The sequence below is a fragment of the Trachemys scripta genome, chromosome 8 (genome assembly GCF_013100865.1).
Source record: "Trachemys scripta elegans isolate TJP31775 chromosome 8, CAS_Tse_1.0, whole genome shotgun sequence".
NCBI classification, from domain to species: Eukaryota; Metazoa; Chordata; order Testudines; family Emydidae; genus Trachemys; species Trachemys scripta.
Window position 1 is genome coordinate 30,472,910 of NC_048305.1, and position 21,938 is coordinate 30,494,847.

The window sequence follows — 21,938 nt, forward strand, 5'->3', positions numbered from 1 at the left end:
GCCTGATTACTTTTCACTGCAAGCATTTACAGTAGGGTATTCAGTAAGATGTGAAAAGCTGAAAAATTGAAAGGATGCCAAAGTGTGAATTCATTCAGCTGGCATAAATGCTCATTTCAAGTAGCAAATGACCCAGTACCTTGAAATGAGAGTATATCCCTCAACATGCCTTCTGCTTCTGAAAAAGAATTGAGAAAGATGTGTAACTAACTGTGAGACCATTACTGAAACAGATAGTTATAACAGTATTTTAATGGCTAAAAATCTTAGATTGTTTCTTACCAAAATGGTAGTTTTCTTCTCTTTTCCAATACTCTTTTCACCATTCTGTTTTAGGCCAGAATAAAATCTGCTTTATTCCGGGGATGGTTGGACCGATCTTGGAAATGACTCTGATTCCAGAAGTTGAACTACGAAAAGCCACGATCCCAATCTTCTTTGATATGATGCTGTGTGAATATCATAAAACAGGAGAATTCAAAAAGGTAATAGAAAGATACATAGGATTTGTTTTAATAGCTACATTATTCTTAAGGACTCTGAATAGAGCTGGGCATCTGCTTCAAAAAGGTATTAAGCATTTGTTAACATTTAATTGTGAACTGTATGCAGTGAGTTTTCTGTTTGCAGAAAGTGAAAAACCCAGGAAATTTTGTGTGACGATGTTTGGGTGCAAGTGCAAAAAAAGTGACTTAATGTAGCCCTCTTTACGCTTTTAAACAAACGAGTCATTCAAACATGAAACGGACACACTATCACGAGATGTAGGAGACCGATGATCATACAGCAGAAGTAATAAGTGTTGAATGCAGAATACCTGAAGTAATAGTTATAGTGAATAGTTTCCAAGACATGAAATATTATTAGAGTTGGTCATAAAACTCAAACTTTTCCCACAGAAAATTTCACAGGAAAAAATCCCATTTCAAAACTTTTGAACCAAAATGTAAGATTTTCAATGAGAATTTTGTAAATGAAAAAAAAATGTTCATTTAATCTTAAAATGTTATTCAATTTTGTTTTTCAGAAACTGATTTTTTTTATTTGTTCTTTTATTCCCCCTTTCTCTCCCTTTTAAAATCCCTTCCCACTTTCTTCCACTGGAAAAAGCAGGAGGGAGTGGAGAGGTAAAAAAAAGGTTAAAAAGTGCAAAAGTGATTAAACACCCGCTTTTCACAGATCTTTGCTGTTTTATAACTGGAAAAACTTTGAAAACAAAAGTTTGTGAAAGTCAGGTTTTATTAAGGAAAATGCTTTCCATCCCCCTAAAATTTTCCATCTGGAACACAGAAAATTTTTGTCTACATAAATTTTGATAAAAACAGGAAAATAGTAAAAAAAAAAATTGACCAGCTCTAATGTTCATAAAATATTTGTCAAATAAATTCAAATAACAAACAAGTGTGGTCCAGTGTGTGGTCAAGTCGGGTCCTGCACTAAGACTCAGGAGACCTGGATTCTAGTGCCAACTCTGTCACTGACCTACTGTGTCCCCTTCGGCAAGTTGCTTTACCTCTTTGTCCTTTTGTTTCCCTTCCCGTGTATCAGATAGTAAGCTCTTTGGGGCAGGATTGTCTTAAACTGTGTTTGTACAGCGCCTAGCACAATGACACCTCTAGGTACTGCTGCATACAAATCATAAATGATAACAATCAGCCTGCATATTGATAAATGACAATACATTAAATTAGTATAAAAATCGGTTACATTTCACTATCTACAATGTTAATTGACAAAAATTGAGTACATTACTATGCACATGTATATCTGTGCTTTAGTTTATATGGGACAAAATTTTTCTATTAGCTGAACACGGAACAAAGTGGCAGATGAAATTTCCAGTTTGTTTAGTAGTTTAGCACAAGTCTTTTGGTTTAAGGCCAAGATTAAAAACCACTTTGCCTCTGTGCATCTGTTCTTTCCATGTCCTAATAGTCCTATATTTACTTTCTTTAAAATGTTTTCCTATTCTTGGCTTATACTTCATCTCTTGGGATAGATGCATAGACCTACATACACCAAAAAACCCTGGAAACACATCAGTCAAACTGACTGATTTTCAAGGACAAAAGCTTAAGGACCTAGAAGATGCCAGACACCCACATGACCCTTACATTATGCAGATATAAATATGTTTCAGGTGATATTTTTCTTCAGTGTAGAGGAACAAAGATGTTCACTTTAGTACACTTTAAGAATAATTGCCTAATAGTTTTCATTGGATAGTCACTTGTGCTGCATTATTATTTTATGATGTTTGTTATACTTCATTGGACTCCATAGTGTTGCTTTTGAAATTAAAATCATTTTTATGAGTTGAAAAGCATGTCTCCTCTTTGCCTGCAATTGCATTGGCATGATTAAGATAAACTTTTTAAAATTCACAGTTGAAGTTTGGACTTGGAGAAAAATACACATTGGGTTGTAGTAATTTAATAATTTTCACCTCATGGATTAGTAAAGTTAAAGAAGAGACACTAATGGAAAATAAAGCATATTTATACATAATATGCAAGCATTGAAGCTCTAGTATTTGTTAATGAATAGTTTTAAAGTGGACAGTAATATTGTTTGTGAAGATAGATATTTTCTTTAAAAAGATGAAGTGTAAAATTTTCAAAAATGAGTTGGGCACTTAGGAGCCTTCCAATGAAACTTTAGTCTTCTGTGTGCCTAAGTCGCTTTTGAAAATGGGATGTAGTCTTCTAAATGTCCCAGGCGATTTTGAAATTCCCCCCCAATTCAGTTAAGGATATGAGGATTAGCTACATTTATCAAATACTATTGTACTTCAGCCATTCTTAGAAGATATCTTTATAATTATTTGGTGCTGTAACTTTCAGGAAACAAACAGCGGGTGGAGAGGAGAAACACCACCACAACACCCAGTTACCACCATAGGGGTGCCTATTGATGTATTGTAGTTCTAAGTGCACAATATACAAATATATTTCTTTTGGGAACTATTGCCTGTAGTATACACGTGTAACTCCCATTGACACATAATAGAAATTATACACAGGCATGGAGGTGATTTGAACTGTAACAAAAAAAGTATAATGATCAAGAGTATCTGTAAACCATTCTTGCTGGAATGTACCAACAAGACCTCCCAATGAAAAGAACATGATCAGAGTGGTAAGCCACTAATATTTGCTATAACTGAGCTGATAAAACATCAACCAAAAAGAGAGATGCAATAAACTTGCTTCTGAAAAACTTTTTTCTAAGAACAGTAAGTAGTGTACCTCTTTGCACAGTAAATGAAAACATTATTAAAATAAACATGGATTTAAGTTAATCTTTACAAAGATTTAACTTTGGCTTATGAAAGATTAATTCACATGTAATAGTATTTCCATTCAAGTAAGCCATGTCTATTCATGTTTCCATATCTTCATTTAAATCCTTCACTTATTGCAGCCATCTGTGGACATATTCTAAAACTACTTTTCTTTCCTGACAGTTATTGAAAAAGAAAAAATAACAGTGCTGACTAACGAGGACACAATAATAACTCTCACTAATGAAGTGTACTTGCAGGACTAGAGAGTGGATATTTACTCATATTCAGGCTATAGAAGTCATGTATCTTTCCTAGCTAATAGCTGTAGAAGGTCACTAAGTAAATGAATGGAAGTGGTTTCAGCAAGCTCCCATGCTCAGGACTCCTAGTTCTTGAAATCTTAATAGGCCCAAGGATTTAAAGGAAATAGAACTGCCTCATTATCAATAGTAAGGAGCATTTCAATTTACAACCCATCCAAAAGTTGCATGACACTTCAAACTCAAATCCACCTAACCAAAGCACAGACTGCAGACTGTGTGGTTGGTATTAAAGTCTGCTCAAATCTTTGAGGCTTTTTATTTCACTAGAAAAATACAGCAAGCAGTTTTAAAGCCATATTGGATCCTGTTACAAGCAGGCATCACTCCACTGAAGTCGATGGAGATACATCTTGATGTACTAGGGCTGAATTTTGCACTTAAACTTTAGGAATCAAAGGCTTCTCCTGTGAATGTTTGCCAGCATCTTTTATTTATTTTAGTTCAAGCAACCATCTGCTTTTGACAAACTGCCAGTGCATGCAGTTAGTGTTGTTACAGGGGAAAGAAAAGGACTTATGAGGGCTGAAGAATCAGTTTTAGTAGTTTCTTCTTCCCAATTCCTGGTTTTCTTTCTGGATCAAGCAACGTGGAATTATCACCTCCTCTTTAGAAATGAAATCCATTTCTTACCAACTGCTCAGTACATACTAGGGAGGATTTTATTGGTTGATGATTTGTCTTAAATAGTGGCTGACCATATGCTGCCCTCACACTTCTGCATATTACTATGGCAAACATTCAAATGGGGAAATCTTGATAGTCTACAGGTCACAGCTCTACCGAGTGGCTCAGAATGCTACCCACCCACCTCAAGAGGTGGGAAACTTGATGGGGCTGGCAGTGATTGGGACAGATGCAGCTGAAAGAAAGAGGAGAACACGCTAAGGGAACGAAGGGCTGCTCCTCCCCTGCTGAGTTTCTAGCCACTCATTGGCTAACTTGAGGAGGAAAGAAACTGATTGGTCCATCACGCTCCCCTTTTGTTGATTTAAACCCTAGTCCAAACCATATGGAGCCACTTTTTGCTCCATTCCAGCAGCCCCACCCTCCCCAACCTGTACTGGTAACTTTGAAGCTGTGTTTTGTGGAGGCTGTGATTCTGACCAATCACCTGTTTTGGGTTAACTAGGAATTATTTCTTCCTATAGAGGCTAAATTAACACAGGGCTGGGCATTTTTTTTTGCCTTCCCTGCAGCATCCTGGAGGCATTGTTAAGTTAAATAGGAATAGGATTTAATAATTAACAATAGTAAACAGGTTAGTTTGTCACAGTTTGCTGCCAGTCTCCAGTGCAGTTAAAAGAACCAATCTTCAGAAGAAAAAGACACAGAATTTTACTGTGGGAACTTGTGTTCCTGAGATAGGGGTAGACCATGTGGCCTTCACAGGCTAAGGTGCCCTCTTTTAGTACCTCCGTCCCTCTTGTGGGAGGGTGGGTAGTTTGACTCAAATGAGTGAGTGGAATCCGCGGGGTAGGCATGAGTCTATACTGAGTTATATGGTAGAAACCCTGTAACCCCCTTCCACTGGAATCACTTAGTCTTCTGGTAGGTGAGAGTATGGGTCCCAGGGTGGGTAGCCCCCTTCCCCTGTGTTAAGTTCAGTAAAGTTGTGGCCTGCCGCTTCAAACCCAGAGATGGATTTCTCCTCATTCAATGCCATTTTCACATCAAACACAACCCCCATCTGTTTAACTTTGTCTCATGTTCTGTGCATCTCTTGCACACACAGCAATCCTGTACTTTGGTGATCCTCCAATTTGCCTGTGCCTGAAACGATGGAACTTTGCTACTTCCCACTTTTCAATATCTCTGCCATATACAATGCAGAAGGCAGTTCTTTTGATCAGAATGAATCATTTAAAATTACCTTAGCTCTGACATTAGGTTAGTATTTATTACTCCACTGACCCAGTTTGGAGCTGCTGGTACTCTGATTACAATAAACCGTGATGGAAACAGGAGCACCAAAATGGATGGCGGTTCTTTCATTAGGTGCTAAACTACTACTGGGGCGCACAGCACTCTGTTCATCACCCCTAACCTGCCAAAACTGTTTATGGCCTCTTCAGCGAGAGATGCTCCCATTTCATTTGGGATTCATGCACAAGAAATTAAAAAAGAAAGCAGAGGTAAGTATCCTCCTTTTCCTCCTGTCCAAAACAGGAAATAGATTTTCAGTCCATTTTGTCCAACATTGACCTAATTCTTAAAGTTGCTGAGAGCCTTAGCTCATAAGAATGCTTTATATGTGAGCCCCTTATGAAATTTTCCTTATAGCTCTGTCACATGTATTAGCTGCATCAGTTTGGAAGCCTTTCACAATCTTCTAAGTATGCCACAGTGTTAAAAATAACAACAAAATACTTACTGCAAAGTTGAGTTATGTTCTTATGTTCATTTCTGCAGTACTTGCTAATATGCCGATGTTACTGTTTTTCATAAATGTAGATGCTGCACATGCTAGCAAAGTGGCATTCAGAAAAGATTTCAGAGTAGCAGCTGTGTTGGTCTGTATCGCAAAAAGAACAGGAGTACTTGTGGCACCTTAGAGACTAACAGATTTATTTGAGCATAAGCTTTCGTGGGCTAAAACCCACTTCATTGGTTGCATGCAGTGGAAAATACAATAGGAAGATATCTATCTATCTATATATATACTGTGACAAAGTTCCTCCTCTATCTTGGTGTGTCCTGCGCTTATTGGCAGATTTTCTTGCCACAGAGATTCACCATGTGGGTTGGGGAACAGGCCAGAGACCTTCCCCTCTGGAAGAACCCAAAGTCCAGGTCAATTGGGAGGTTTGGGGGGAACCCAGGCCCACCCTCTACTCCAGGTTCCAGCCCAGGGCCCTGTGGACTGCAGCTGTCTATAGTGCCTCCTGTAATAGCTGCATGACAGCTACAACTCCCTGGGCTACTTCCCCATGGCCTCCTCCAAACACCTTCCTTATTCTCACCACAGGACCTTCCTCCTGGTGTCTGATAACGCTTGTGCTCCTCAGTCCTCCAGCAGCACACCCTCTCAGTTCCTTGCACCTCTTGCTCCCAGCTCCTCACACCACAAACTGAAGTGAGCTCCTTTTAAAACCCAGGTCCCTTGATTAGCCTGCCTCAATTGATTCTAGCAGTTTCTTCTTAATTGGCTCCAGGTGTCCTAATTAGCCTGCCTGCCTTAACTGGTTCTAGCAGGTTCCTGATTACTCTAGTGCAGCCCCTTCTCTGGTCACTCAGGGAACAGAAAACTACTCATCCAGTGACCCGTATATTTGCCCTCTACCAGACTCCTGAACCCCACTGGTCTGGGTCTGTCACAATACACACACACACACACACATCATGAAACAATGGGTGTTGCCATAAACACTATAACAAGAGTGATCAGTTAAGGTGAGCTATTACCAGCGGGAGAGAAGGGAAAAAACAACAACTTTTTGTAGTGGTAATCAAAACGGCCCATTTCCAGCAGTTGACAAGAAGGTGTGAGGAACCGTAGGGGGAAAAAATAAACATGGGGAAATAGTTTTACTTTGTGTAATGACCCATAAGTCGCAATATTACAACCAAAAAACGTCAAAAACCGACTCCAACGAGAGACTGCTGAATTGGAATTAATTTGCAAATTGGACACCATTAAATTAGGCTTGAATAAAGACTGGGAACGGATGGGTCATTACACAAAGTAAAACTATTTCCCCATGTTTATTTCCCCTACACACACACACACACACACACGGTTCCTCACACCTTCTTGTCAACTGCTGGAAATGGGCCATTTTGATTACCACTACAAAAAGTTGTTGTTTTTTTTCTCTCCTGCTGGTAATAGCTATCCTTAACTGATCACTCTTGTTATAGTGTGTATGGTAACACCCATTGTTTCATGTTCTCTGTGTATATATCTTCCTACTGTATTTTCCACTGCATGCATCCGATGAAGTGGGGTTTAGCCCACAAAAGCTTATGCTCAAATAAATTTGTTAGTCTCTAACGTGCCACAAGTATTCCTATTCAGAAAAGAATCCTTGAGGGCTGTTAACCCTGCAGACATATCCTATATTAACTCATTGAGCACCTAGTCAAAAATAAGAAAACACCTTCCCTTTTCCCCCTCCTTGCTCTGCTCTTTTATATATAGTTTGAACAGTTCTAATTTCTCATTCCCTTATCTTTACAGCTCCATAATATTTTCTAACACCATGGCATATTAGATGATTCTGAAGTGCTTCCTAAAATGATCAATACTGTTTTGAGCTGATGGAAGTGTTAGTCATTTTCTCTTTAATGAGTGCATCTTTATCAACATTCATTCATTTTTCACTTCTTAAACTCAAACCCGAGTAGAAAACTTGAATCACAGAATTTCCTTTTTATATGCCCAGGAAAGTGATGTAGTAGCCCACACCTATTGTTCTAGATCAGTGGTTCTCAAACTTCATTATACCGCGACCCCCCACTGACAACAAAAACTACTACACAATACCAGGAGGGACGGACCTGTCGCCAGAACCCTGCCATCCAGGGCTGAAGCCCTCAGTCTTTGGCTTCAGCCCCAGGCGGGGGGGCTTGGGCTTTGGCCCCAGGCCCCAGCAAGTCTAAGCCAGCCCTGGCTTAGTCACGACCACAGTTTGAGAACTGTTATTCTAGATCAAATTAATTCTTCCAGTATTCCTTAGAAGTCACATATGGGTATTGAGTGAGCTCTGCTCAGGAAAGGAAATCTGAGAAACTCAACAGTGAATAGCTCAACCCTAAAAGCCAGTTCAACATTTGTCTGTTAAATTAAAGCTGTGAATCTCAATACCACATAAATTTTTCTCCCACAGCTTTGAAGGACACATCTCAGTAGGTTATATGAGGACTTCCTACAAATTACATAGCTTATAAGTGTGTTCCTCTTCTGAGGAACACCTAATTGGAACTATTGTACTAATTGCAGTATTTTGGCTATAAGTGGCAAAGCAGTTTGGCATAATTATCATTTCATACTCTGAAAGAATTCTGTTGGTCTTTGACATCAGTTGGCCCTATTTAGCCAAGTCCCAAGAGAGAAGCAACGACTGTCTAGTTTTCAGGAGGAGCATAATGAATGTCTGAACCTTAATTGTTAATTAAATGGCAGACTGATGTCAGAAACTTCTGACCGAAGAATTTTTAACCTGACACATTGAAAGACAAAATGTACAATGAAGTGTCTCCATACAGGATGTGGATTTGCCTGTAACTGAAGGAATTGTATATATATATATATATAAAATCTCTCTCCAAAGTAGCAACATGGGATTCCAGATCCTTCCCAGTGCTGTAATGGCTGAATCTGTGGCAGACCTTAGACTAGCTCCTTCACCCAAGACTGGAAGTGTTGGAGAGGATTACACTTAGTCCCTGGAGAGTGGGGATACATTGTGTTCCAATCTACTAAGCACCTCAGATCAACATGGTATGGATTGTCTCTAGACTGAACAGCCTCAGGCTTTCGTTGGCTGAAGGGAGAGCCCTAGACCCAGATCCAGCAAAGCACTTAGCACATGCTTAACTCTGAAGTGAGTAGGACTATTCATGTGCTTAAATTGTTTGCTGCATTGGGTCCAGTGTGTATAAAGCAGCACTATATACTTGGAGCATATCATATACATATCTATACAGAACACCACATATTTATTTCTGTTGTGTTTGTCTCAGCTGTCTAATATTTGTTTTTTTAGACATTAACACCTAATAAAACACCCATAATGAACTTGATGTCTCACCAAGCTAAATGCTTTTTAATACAATGAATAACTAATATGTGGAACTCATTGCCACAAGGTATTATTGAGGCAAAAATGTTGATCTGGGTAATGAGAACATCCACAGTTAAATTAAATAGGATTAAAAAAATTACCATAAACCTCTAATCTTCTGACAAAGCAAAGAGACTACTCACACAACAATACCACCCTATAGTGGGTTTTTTTTTCTGATTAGATGTTATAATTACTTGGATGAGAAATAACAAATAAAACCAAGGAGCTGCAAGATGAATTTGAGATTCAACAGGTGACACTTCCCCTCCAAAGTCTGTATGGATATGGAAGCATAGTGAAAGGAGAGACAGAAACAAGTTTTGGCTGATATATAAAACTGAGGCCCTAAGTACTTATCTTTAGAGAGGCCCCATTATGTGTTGCACACAAGTATATCTGGGGCCTGCATTATCTGGCTGAATGTAGCTGTAGTATTAAAATGTATAATATGTTCTTTTGTCTTAATTCTCCCCTATAGTTTCAATTGGATACCACATTTTCTATGTACTCTGGGGAAAACAAATAGTGCTCTGTTTGTGTGTATCACAGAAACACTGCTACTTTTATACACCTAAGAGATCTTTGTACATGTTGAGTGAGGTGATCCTTGTACAGAGCAGGTACCTTTTAAACCGTTGCCTTTTTACCATTCTAAGGAAAGGACATGCCAGGAATACCATAAACACCTTGCGTAATGGTAAAAGAAAATGTCAGCCCATTAAACATTCAGACAATAATGGGACTTTTGGGTCCTTTGAGATAAAAGGAGTCATATTCATGTATTTAATATTTCCAAATACTCCATTTCCAGAACTTAATGCAATCTACATAATGTACTGCATTGTCCTTGCCAAACTAATTATTAATTATAAACTCTTAAGACAAGAATTTAAACATGGTAGGTTGACTTAACGGTTCCAAAATGACAAAGCAATTTCCTTTATACAATGCACTGTAAGAACTTTTAAATGACAAATGCTACAGCACACTAGCGCTTTGCAAAAGTCATTTGAACCCTTTATAATTAAGGGCCTAATCCTGCAAAGTACTGAGCTCAGATATCATGGAAGAAAATACTTCCATTTCCTTAATGGGCAATTGCCAAAGATATTCCTGACCTTGAAATATTCCAGAGATTTAGAGAAGAGCAACTAGCAGTTAGGTGGTGGTCAGTTTTGGGATCACTGGGCTGGATGAATGTTTCCAGCCCTAGAGTTTTATGTATAGCATGCATTATATTTCACCAGTAACTGCTTAGGTTACTTAATTAAATCTTTTGGCTGATTCCTTTCTAAGATTGCAAAGGGAGAAAACATGTCTAACTACAACAAATTTTAATTCCATTGTTATATATATTTCTGATTATTTTTGCTATTTTATATTTTACTCATTCCTAGTAAAAATGTACAGTGGCCTGAGAGTAACCAATTGTATGAAGACATTATATTCTATAAGGTTGTTCATTCAGAGTTAATCTGGAATAAAATAGTTCTGTTTCACTTTGAAGTCCTATATCTCAAGCTAGGAAGTGGTTTGCAAACCTATAATGCAAATACTTCAAAGGTATCCTTCAGGCACTATAACAATTTGTGCTTGGAAAAAGTTATTTAAAGATACTCTGGAGAGTGTTATTTAACTGGAAATTATTCTTCCATTTAAGCCTGAAAAATGTGATGTTTTTGTCATATCACTTTAGGCTTTATTTGACCTGTGAATATCTTGATTTCTCTTACTTGAATTTTCTTGTTGTATATGTATTGTGCATTATTCTATGTTTTGTCTTTTTCCCTCCCTCAAGTTTGAAAATGAAATAATTTTAAATTTGGACCATGAAGTGGAAGGAGGACGTGGAGATGAGCAGTACATGCAGCTGTTTGAGTCAATGTAAGTATTGTGTTCATGAGACAAATACCTAATGACCCATTTCCTTATCTTTTTCTACCCCCAAAAGAGGTGATTTCATTGAGAAATAAATCCATTACACAGAATCCAAGCAACACTGTATGAGAGGAGATTAAAAATGAAGCACAGAGTGCAACTGTTTTAATAAAACTTAAATGGTTTTGCCCATTGAAATGTCAGTGGGTTGATTTTTGGTATATTTTCCAACAGCTTAATTTCTAAGAAAATATAAGTAGTTGGCCACTAAAAGAGAGAGAATTGTTCCTGTTTAACTCAAATGGATCTGCATACCCTGGATCAAGGATATTCAAGAATCTCATGGGTGGTTTTTTTTTTTTTTTGTTCTTTTGCATTCCCTTTCCTGTGTTTATTTCACATTTTCACATTGTATATTTTATCTTTGACAAGGCATTCATGCATGCCCGGCAAGAACAGGGCATCTCAGGCTATCTTCTTACAGTTCTCAATATCATACGGGCACTGAAGGAGAGTATGCTTAGTATTTCCAACATTATGCTGTGATTTATAATGGCAGTGACCATAATTTGCTGCAATTTAATAAATATAGTTCCAGTAACTTGTCATGCTTGGAAGTGCCATCCATATATATTTACTATCTCAAGCTTGGGACATTTTGGGTTTCTCATTTGAGCTGCTCAAATTCTGTTTCAAACATGCATAGAATTTGAGTAATAATTATTTTGAACTGCTCTTCCTGCAGTGCCTTACTTTCACTATTCATAGGTGTTCTTGAAAGTATGTCTACTGCAAGAAGCTTCTTCCATGCATGTATTTCATATTTAATATGTGATTGTGCACTTTGTGAACTTTTTCTGAAGTCTATGTTTTGTACAATGGTTTTCTTAGAAGCAGGAGCTCATTTTGCAGGTCAGCTTCCAATCCATGTGAGTTTGTATCATCTGAGAACTTGGCCTCTGTTAATCTCAAAATGTTTCAGTACTGGTTCTCCAGTGACAACTTTTTTCCCCCCAAACACTTCTCATTTAGTGATCAACCCAGTATGTCCTATATTCTCTCCAAGCAGCATTCTGAATAGAACACTTACATCTGATGAATTTGATAGGATATTGTAATGTGCCTCTAGATCTCTGTGAGGCTTCCTTGTTTGGGGATTTTTCCATTACTACGCGGGGGTCCAGCAGAATTCCATTGTGTGTCCTATGTAACTAAGCATAGTCATCATTTGTGTGTGTTCAATTTAAGGCTCTCATTTTGTATAGCTTTTCTTGTAGTGTTGATTATTTTCTCTGTATGCCTGCTCATCAACAGTTACTGCCACTACATGCAGATTCACAAAGATCTGAGGGAATGTTAAAAAGAAGAAATTTAAACTTGTATACATCACAGCAGGCTTTGAGAAAGAAGAGGTTTTGCTTTTTCTCTATAGAATTGAGCTTCCCAAAATTAAAAATACTTACGCATTTTGAAGTGTGCCTAAACTGACAACTTCAGTATGTAGGTCTGTTACCTATGGTCAATAGTCTCACTTGAAAGCTGGGTTTTTTTGTAAAGAAAAGAAACATTTCCCAAGTGACTTTCTTGTGTACACTCCTGAGTATTCTTGACATTTGGAATGACTTTGTCTAGCAGTTTGCAATCCCCTTCATGACCCCACCACTGTAGATCTCCAGTGCCCCTGGATTTACTGCAAGGCTGATTTTTCCTCCCTTATTACTTTTTCCAGAAAAAATTGTATGGGTTTCAATGACCTCACTGTTATGGTCCCTACCAGTCTGAGCAATTCACGTGGCTTCCTTTGTGCTGTTTAATCAGAGGTTTGACTTTATTCTGAAACCAGGTGTGATATGTAATAATGTTAGCAAGAGACTGATTTTTATTTACGGGCCCCCAATGTCATGAGATGGGTCAGAGTTACAAGAAGGTTTTATCCATTACATATGGTAGGGATCAGTATCCACAGCTGGTATGGCCGTGTGACTTGTCTGTCCATCATGATTCCTTATAACCAAAAAAGACAAGAGGAGAGAATTAGTAACAGAGGTTTGAGATCTCCTCTGATGCCACATTCCAAAACTCAACAATATAGTGTGCTTAATAATTAGAGATTAATTGTTCATAGGGCAGCATCAGGTGAGGAAGGGAAAAGATGGCTATGAAAAGCTCACAAATTAAAGCTAGTAAAATCTGAGTGTTTACATAAAACTTTTAATCTGGGGATTTCAACACAGTTTACCCATCTGAAAAAGGGGAAGGAAAGCAATGTGATATCCACGTTAAGTGACTTGCCCAAGTAAGATGACTTCATAGGAACAAAGCAAAGGATAGTATTGGAGAATCCTGACTTTTAGTTGCCTTATTCAATCACTAGCTGATATTCCTTCCCATATTTTGGAAAACTACAGGAAAGGAATTCATTAATGAAATAACTTATTTCAATGATTGAGCGGTCATTTTTCTTTTAAATTAAAATATTTACCGTACTTTAAATTGTCTTATTTAAGCACACCTATAAAATACTTGTGAAAAGCTTTTGAAAGTGCTCTAGAAAGAATTCCATATTCTACAAAGGTTGTAAAATAATAACACTTTGAAAAGTATTTAACAAAAATCTAAATTTCAAAGGAGCTCTCTTAGTTCCAGTATATAACTCAAAAAATTATGCTTTATGCCACATCCAGAACTTGGAAACCCGTACTGTAATTAACACAGTAGACTAGTCATTCTCAAAGGCAGAAATTTTTAGAAAAAGGTGACTGTTTCTGTGAAGATATAGTAGATAGTAGTGACTAGATTAACTGATATTTTGGACTTTGATAATATATGGATTTCTAGAAAATGATAGAGCATTAAAATATTTCAGCAGGACATTTTTCAAAGAGCTACAAGTATTTTATGATCTGGCTGAGCTTCAGGATTAAACTCATCAGGTTACAGAATTTTGTCTAAATCTCTTGCTTGAGATTTGGGATAGGCTGAGATAATAATTTGGGAATGTGAACCAAAGTTTGCCATAAAGATTCCCTGGAACTTTGTGCAATCTAAAGGACAGAGGGTTTCACACAGATCTAGTGGTATTAGTTTTCCCAGAACTCAATGCAGCCAGCCTGGTTCATTTATTACCCAACCAATAAGACCACGTTGTTTCAAACTTCAGTATTTTTTTTAATCTCTGGGATGGTAAACAGTACTGATTCATCACATGATTTTTCCAGCATTTATGATCCAGGAGTAATGTCTGTAATCAATAGTTATTAGATTGCGGGTTATGTGACAAAATCAATTCATGCTTTGAGTGTAAGATTTAGTGAGCATAATTCTGCTTTCTGTTTCACCAGTGTAAATCCAGGGTCACTTGTAGTAAATGCTGGCTAAGTGCAGAATTTGGAGAACTATCAAAATCCCTTATTTAGGAAGCCTCAGAGCATATTTTTTATCAAATCTAGAATTTAAAAGTTGAACTATACTCATCCCTTCATCTGAGTAAGAGCCCACTTCTTCCATCACTCACACAGCGTGCAACTTACTTTTTCTTAGACGTTAAAAAATTGAGCTGAGTTTTGATCTTGAAATGGCAATCAGTTGTGACATGAACATTTTAGATGAAAAATACCATTCTGTTGTTCAAACAGCGGTGCCTGTAGTGTTTGCTTCCACTGACACAAAGCATTGTAGAAGAGAGAATGAAGGGCATGCTGGGTTCTGTCCATTTTTGAACTTAAGAAAATATCAGAAATATTACAAATAAACATTTTAAAACAAAATAGCTGAAAATCCCTACTTTCTCACCTATCAGGAACTGACTTTAGGGTTCTCCCACAGCAAGAATTGATGATGTCACTAATATCTAAATAATGGCAGGGAGATTAATTCCTTACTTTTATTCAGATATTAGTGACGTCATCAAGTCGGTGAACCACAAAATCAAAAAGTGTAGTCTTGCAGGTAAGTGAAGGAATCATTATTTTGATTTAAAATATATTTCATAGTAACATTTCAGATGCTGATTCAATGAAGCACTTAAGCTTACATCCTATTACACGTGCTTAAAATTAAGCATGTACTCTAAGCTCTTTGCTGATTCAGGGCACATGTGTCTGCAGACACTAGTAATTAACATCCTGTTTTGTAATGTGTTTAAGATCTTAAGCAGTTTCTTGTAGTTGTTTTCTGAAAGCATTTCAGTTAATCTTTCAACACAATCAGTTCATACCAGTTATCCAAGTCTCCTCCATCTCTTTCTCTCCCCACTTCCCACATTGCACAAGGTCTGAGTATACACATACACAGTGAGTGGGGTAGAAACAGAGGGAATAGCCCATTTTTGACTTGTTCTATTCTAGATAGATTTTTTTGTAGGAAATCTGTGAAAGGAGAACTTTTAATATGAATACGTACATGTGTAGAAGTCTTGATAGATCTTCAATAGCAAAAGCTCACATTGTCATTAACAAGAAATGTAATAATCTGTAATGCCGATTCAAATGCTGCATTTTCCAAAGAACAACAATAAATTACAGAATACCTTTGTTTACATATAAATTGAAATTAGCTAATGAAACATTGAGAGATCAAGAATAACACATGGTATAACAAGGAAATAGCTCAACATAGGCACACAATGTAATTTAAGTGAGGATTCTGCAATTGCTAATGTGTTTTCATAATTTTCCAGTGAAATTTACTGTACTTTCCAAACATTCAGATATGAAACCATTAATGGAATATACCAGATAACTATGTAACTACTCAGATATAAAAAAAAAAATTAGAACATAATGGAGTGAAAAAGAGAAACGGGGGGAAAAATAGAATGCCTAGGAAAAAAGTCCTTAAACAACAAGAGAGAAAAATCTTCAAGACAATAATCAATCCGTCCCTTTAAATTATTTGGCTGGAAAAACAAAAAGTGACCACTAATCAATGTCTTCTGCTCCTAAGTCATTTAGGCACTTTTGTAAATAATATAGGACAACTTGCAGGTTTAACACAATTTGGGAAATGCTGGTGAAAACTCACCTATCACAAAAAAAGAAACACAGGGAAAGAATTAAATCTGCAGCAGTCAAGTCCACAGTTATTCTCATTTTTTTAATTTTGTTTTTATTTACTAATTAAGGCCAAATAGCAATGATGAAATCTTGTTAGTGAATTGCCTTATTTTTTATAGTGTGATTTCCAATTGTTATTTATACTGGTATGAAAATCCTACTAATGTTTAACTTGAAAACAAAAGAAAATAACTGCATCTCCTCAGAGTAGTTAGATTGGAGAAAAAAAGACTTGAGATCTTCGGCCATCTCTTAACACATTTTTAAAATTGAACTGCAAAATGAACCCCCAACTGTCCTATGCCAAAGACAAAACTGAAGTCAGATCACTGTGTGAATTATCCAACTTGTATTTCTCTCTTTTTTATGTACAAACATATCACCATGAGAGCATGAAGCAGGAACTGTCTCAGGTTATGTCTACACTGCAATAAATACACTGGGTCTCAGAGGCTGGATCAATTGACTCAGGCTCTCAAGATTCCGGGCCAAAAATTGTAGAATACATGTTCAGACACGGGCTGGTGCCCAGCCTGGGACACCTTCCACCCTAGCAGGGTTTCAGATTCCAGGCTCCAGCCTGAGTCCAAACAGGTACACTGCAATTTTTAGTTCCCCAGCCTGAGCTCTACGAGACAGAGCACTCTGCGGCCATACTGCAGATCTTTTATTGCAGTGTAGATGTACCCTCAGAATGCAATATATAAATATTTGTGTGTGTGCCTGTGTACGACGCCTTTATAAGCGTTAAGTTTCATGTTGCTTCCTATTACGTATGCTTGCTGAAAATTTTGTTGTTGTTTTACTTTATCCCCAGAAGTTTGTGTATTTATGAAATCCAAAATGAGGTGTACTTCTAAAGTCCTCATGGAGTATGTTACACACCTGTAAAATGTCCTTATGGAACACAGGATAGAGCTGGAATTCTGGTTTGGTGTCTAAATTCACCCATCCAGCTGGTGGTGGTGTGGGTGACACTATACTCAACTGCCACAACACCCTCCAGCAATCCTTTCTGGCTGATGTCAGGACTCATGTAGAGGGAGGGTTTTTGTAACACACTGACTTTGCAATTAGTAAAGGGGAATGGAAATAATGGGACCCCAGCAAAGCACATATGTACACACCTGCACCCTTGAAATTGTAGTTGTTTTCCAGACAAGAAAAGTAAACATTCTGTTCTTTGTTTGGACTTGCTCCCCATCCAACTTTTAGATGTGTAGATTATCAAGCCACAAAGGGAATCTCAAATACACTCTATGCCTGTTTTATGATCAATACTGTAATATAGTTATCATCATTGTAATATAGTGTTTGCCCCAAAGCATCTCAACTCAGGGTGCAGCTGTTCTAACATAGCTGTAAAGCAATTTTCTCTCATTGTTTGCAGACTCATGGAATGTTCTTCAGAGTATCGTGACATTTCCAAGACAGTTGAAAATTTTGTAAACCTAGTTAAAGGGCTTTTGGAAAAGCTGCTGGATTACCGAACAGTAATGAATGATGAGAGCAAGGACAACCGCATGAGCTGCACTGTCAACTTATTGGTATGTGTCTCCTTGCAAAATAAAGTATAAAACTAGAAAAGGGCTTCAAAAATCTTCTCACCAATGGCACGTGTAAAGCTTGCCCAGGAAAATGAGTGACTTAAGACATCAATTTATATTGTGGGGAGAGCCTTCCAAATCTGAACTTATGCAATGTTGTTTTCCCTAGTCTGCAGACAGCTCAGTGCCACTGCTTCTGCTCTTAACTTTGCCAGGAAGCAGCAAAATGAAATTCATACTACTTTGGCCTGTCTAGAAATATTAGTGAAACTCATACAATGCTACTCTTGCTGCTGCATGTCAAAACTCTGAGCAGCAGCAGCAGGAGGCACTGGAGTTATTCACTTGAAAAATCCACTACACTCTCAACCCTCCCCCATCCCAGTTAGGGAACAGATCAAGTATCAGAGAACACTTTCTTCTGACCTCCTCAAAGCAGCCAGGGACTGGTGTGATAGAGCTGTGAAGACAACAAAGAAACAAAGAAATAACCCTACAAAACACAACCTTAACTGAGTTAAACAAGTATTTTTCTAAACAAAACAGTCACTAGAAAACCAGGATATCAACAGTGAAGTCCACCATCAATAATCTCCAAAGCAGCCTTCATTTTCGGGCCTCCCCACCCATATACATAAACACATGAAGCTGAGGAGCTGGAGTAACAAACTCCCTTCCTCTTCCAACAAACAAACATTCATAATCTGCACGTCTGATTCTTCACATTCACATACCCTGAACTGCACCCCTATCCTCATTCACAGGAATTACCAGACTGGATCAGAGCTGATGTCCATCCAGCTCTGACAGTGGCCAGCAACAGATGCTTAAAGAAACCCCTTAATCCGCAAATATGGGATAATCTGCCCTGGGGAAGGTTTCATCCTAATGCTTAATAATTAGACACTGGTTTAAATTCTCAAACACGAGGTTTTATATCCAAATTTTTGTTCCATCCTTCGCTGTCCTTAAACTCTGATTCAGTGTGCAGAACCTCACTGCAAGGCAGAACTGATTGGAAAATGAAAAGCCTTTGTGCAGAAAATGTTGCCATTTCTTCCCTTCCATGCCCTTTTTCTCTCTCACACACATTTTTCAACAAAACATAAGAAACTCTAGTAGGAAGACTCTCCTGAATTCATCTTACATTTCCTGTGCCCAGCTTCATTCTGCTATACCAACTTTGACCCATCCTAAGAAAATCTCTCTCTTCTTGGTGTTTGCCCCCTTCATATATACAGATAGTTACCACATACTCCCTTAGTTGTCAATTAGCCAAGGATTGTGTATCCAGAAAGCAAGCATATCTTTGATCATTAATTCAGCCCTTTAATTTGGCTTGTGGCATGTTTTATCCATTTGCTCTCTTGACATGTTTTAATAGTCCACTATTCAGATTTTTTTTTTACTTGTTTAGACACTTTATTTCCCTTGAGGTGGGGGATGAGGAGAGTTCTTTTGTATTTTCCCCCCTTTTCAACTCCTCCTGCAATGCAGGGCTCTGGGGAAGAAAGCATCCACCCACTAGACTGGCAACTACATGCAGTTTGCAAGTCAGAAATGCTGTGTTTAAATCATCAAGAGGGGAGAGAAGCAGTAAAATGCACTGGTAGTAAGGGACCAAGTATCTGAGCTTGATGAAGCTTACTCATGAGAACAGTCACACTGAAGTCTCTGAGTCTGGTCCCAGGCTACATTCACCAGTCATTAAGTCTTTTCTTTGGTATAAAGGGGTTGGATAGTAGCAGGATTTCTTCACCAGGCAATTTCTCCAAAAGCATAGGGCTGATATAATGACCTATACCACCACCCCCCAATCCATTGGCAGTCTCCAGTGAAGGGCATAGGCAGCAAGGGAGCTGCTGTGGTTGGAGTGTACAATATTCCAACTATTCTCTAACTAGTCCCTTGAAAATCATTTCTAACATGGGCACGTTAGAGCAGTCCTAAGGGCTGCTTTAACGTACACTGGAAACCAAAGTGGCCCGCAACAGTCTCAGATGTGCAAATCCATCTTTGCCGCCCTTCCTGAACTCTGCCTCCTTAGAGAAATAGCTCAGAAGTATTTGTTAGATCTATCATCATCAGAAATCCCAAACCCCTTTTAGTAGCTAACTGGTGGAGCATGTAACATCAACGTGCGCCTTTGGATAACCTTTTTTTCCCCTTTTTTTCCATCACTAATAATTGTAATAGTGAACTGGAAGATTTTATATATGGTTGTTCTATAAAGGAACTAAAATATTGTTTGAAGCAGCCATATTATTGGATTTTAATTGAGAATGTTTTGTAAATAATGCATATCACAAACTGTGATATTAATAATTTAAGTTTTAAAAATTTAATGACAAAATGAGCCAAAATACAGAATTATGTTCTGTTTTCTGCACTGTCTATACAATTAAAAAAGAAAATAATACTTAGCATGAGTAATTTGGTCCTGAAAAGTATTTTAATAACCGAGATTGAAAACTAACACTGTAATTATTTCCCCCCTCTAGAATTTCTATAAAGACATTAACCGTGAAGGGATGTATATAAGGTATGGTAATTGCTCTATTGATTTTTGTTTGAAGAGTGCAGTAATATTCCTTTTATGCACACTGTCTTCAGCATACTATATGGGTTTGTGTTATGCCCTTGGTTGCTCATCATCCACAATGAGTCCATAATATCCTTAAGCTCATTTATACTTTTTAATCTATTGTTTGCTTAGCTTTCAGAAAGTTGGAATCTATTGTACATATTCATCAACAGCACTTTTTTCCCCTAGAACAAAGTTTATTTGAATGAATCATTGCATTCTCTTTAATGAAGAAAATATAGTTGGATTTGAAGTTGGAGGCAAATCATATCATATATTTAGAGAGAGACAGAGAAACACTTTCCAGTTTTGTAGTATGTGCTCAGACTACAGAGCATGCTAAATATGCAGCACTATATTCAACTTGTAATTGTATGGTTTTCTGCTGGAGCTATATATCACACACACACACACCAGCAAAACTTTTCTAGCGTATACCTGACTTTATGCTGTCTCTAAGTTTACTTAGGGTCTTAATCTGTCCCCTGTGCAGGGACAATCACTTCTTAGGTCACACTTCCCCTCCCTGTAGGTGGAGGAGATATGGCTGGGCCATGGTTATACCCACCGTCATAATAGACCCTTGGGGCCACTGGCAGTTGGTATATAATTTAGAGCAGCCTGAAGGCTGTTCTAACTTATGCTAGAGGCCGTCTTCATGATAGCCAGGTCAGGATTGGAGTAAGCCACGTGCACACCACCTCCATGCTCTTCTTTGATGTACTGTGTTATGCACTCCTCAACTATAGCTGAGGAACTGGAACAATATTTTTTTTTCTTCCTTTAGTCTTATCTGTAGCATTTACATGGGTAAAATGAAACATCCACATAAAATTAGGGCAAAATAGCACAGGAGAAAACAATTAACAATTTATATAACAATGGCAGGTAGTTGGCAGCAGTCAAAAGGCAAACCATTTCTGATAATACTCCAGAGTGCACCAGGGTTTGGAAAATGTGGAGTAAATGTGTTTGTTGCACATCTCAGTTTTACCCGCACAGGTGCAGGCACGGCAGTTACTCTGGTAAAGTTGGCCTGATTGATTACCCTGCTTTTCTGCAGATGCTCCACAACACAAAGGAAGCTCAGACCAATCTAATGGCCCAGACAAATAAGAGTTAATTAATAGCTTCCCTCCAAATAACCTTGAGATCTCTAAGGGTGGTTACTCCATTACATCTTTCATTCTTTCTGTGGAGAGTTTCACTGTCGGTGCTTGTGGGTGCAAGCCATTACTGCATTTTGCCAGAACTCTATGTATATTTTTAAACTCTGATTTTCTTCCCTTGTAACAGATACTTGTATAAATTGCGAGATCTTCATTTAGATTGTGAGAATTACACAGAAGCTGCATACACCCTTCTACTCCATACCTCGCTCTTGAAGGTTAGACTACTGAGTTCACATTTGAATGTATATAATGAGCTGTCACAATTTTCAGATTTAGAAATGTGTGTGTGTATATATAATCTGTTTTAC

General features: G+C 37.8%; 1 protein-coding gene across 1 annotated transcript in view; it reads left to right on the forward strand.

The window, feature by feature from the left end:
* Positions 1-21,938, forward strand: part of DOCK2 (dedicator of cytokinesis 2) — a 494,284-nt gene that overhangs the window by 423,704 nt on the left and 48,642 nt on the right. The window contains exons 33-37 of the mRNA XM_034779264.1: positions 337-485; positions 11,194-11,279; positions 17,718-17,874; positions 20,376-20,416; positions 21,755-21,845. Of these exons, the coding sequence (XP_034635155.1) occupies positions 337-485; positions 11,194-11,279; positions 17,718-17,874; positions 20,376-20,416; positions 21,755-21,845 (524 nt within the window). The remainder of the gene's footprint in view (positions 1-336; positions 486-11,193; positions 11,280-17,717; positions 17,875-20,375; positions 20,417-21,754; positions 21,846-21,938) is intronic.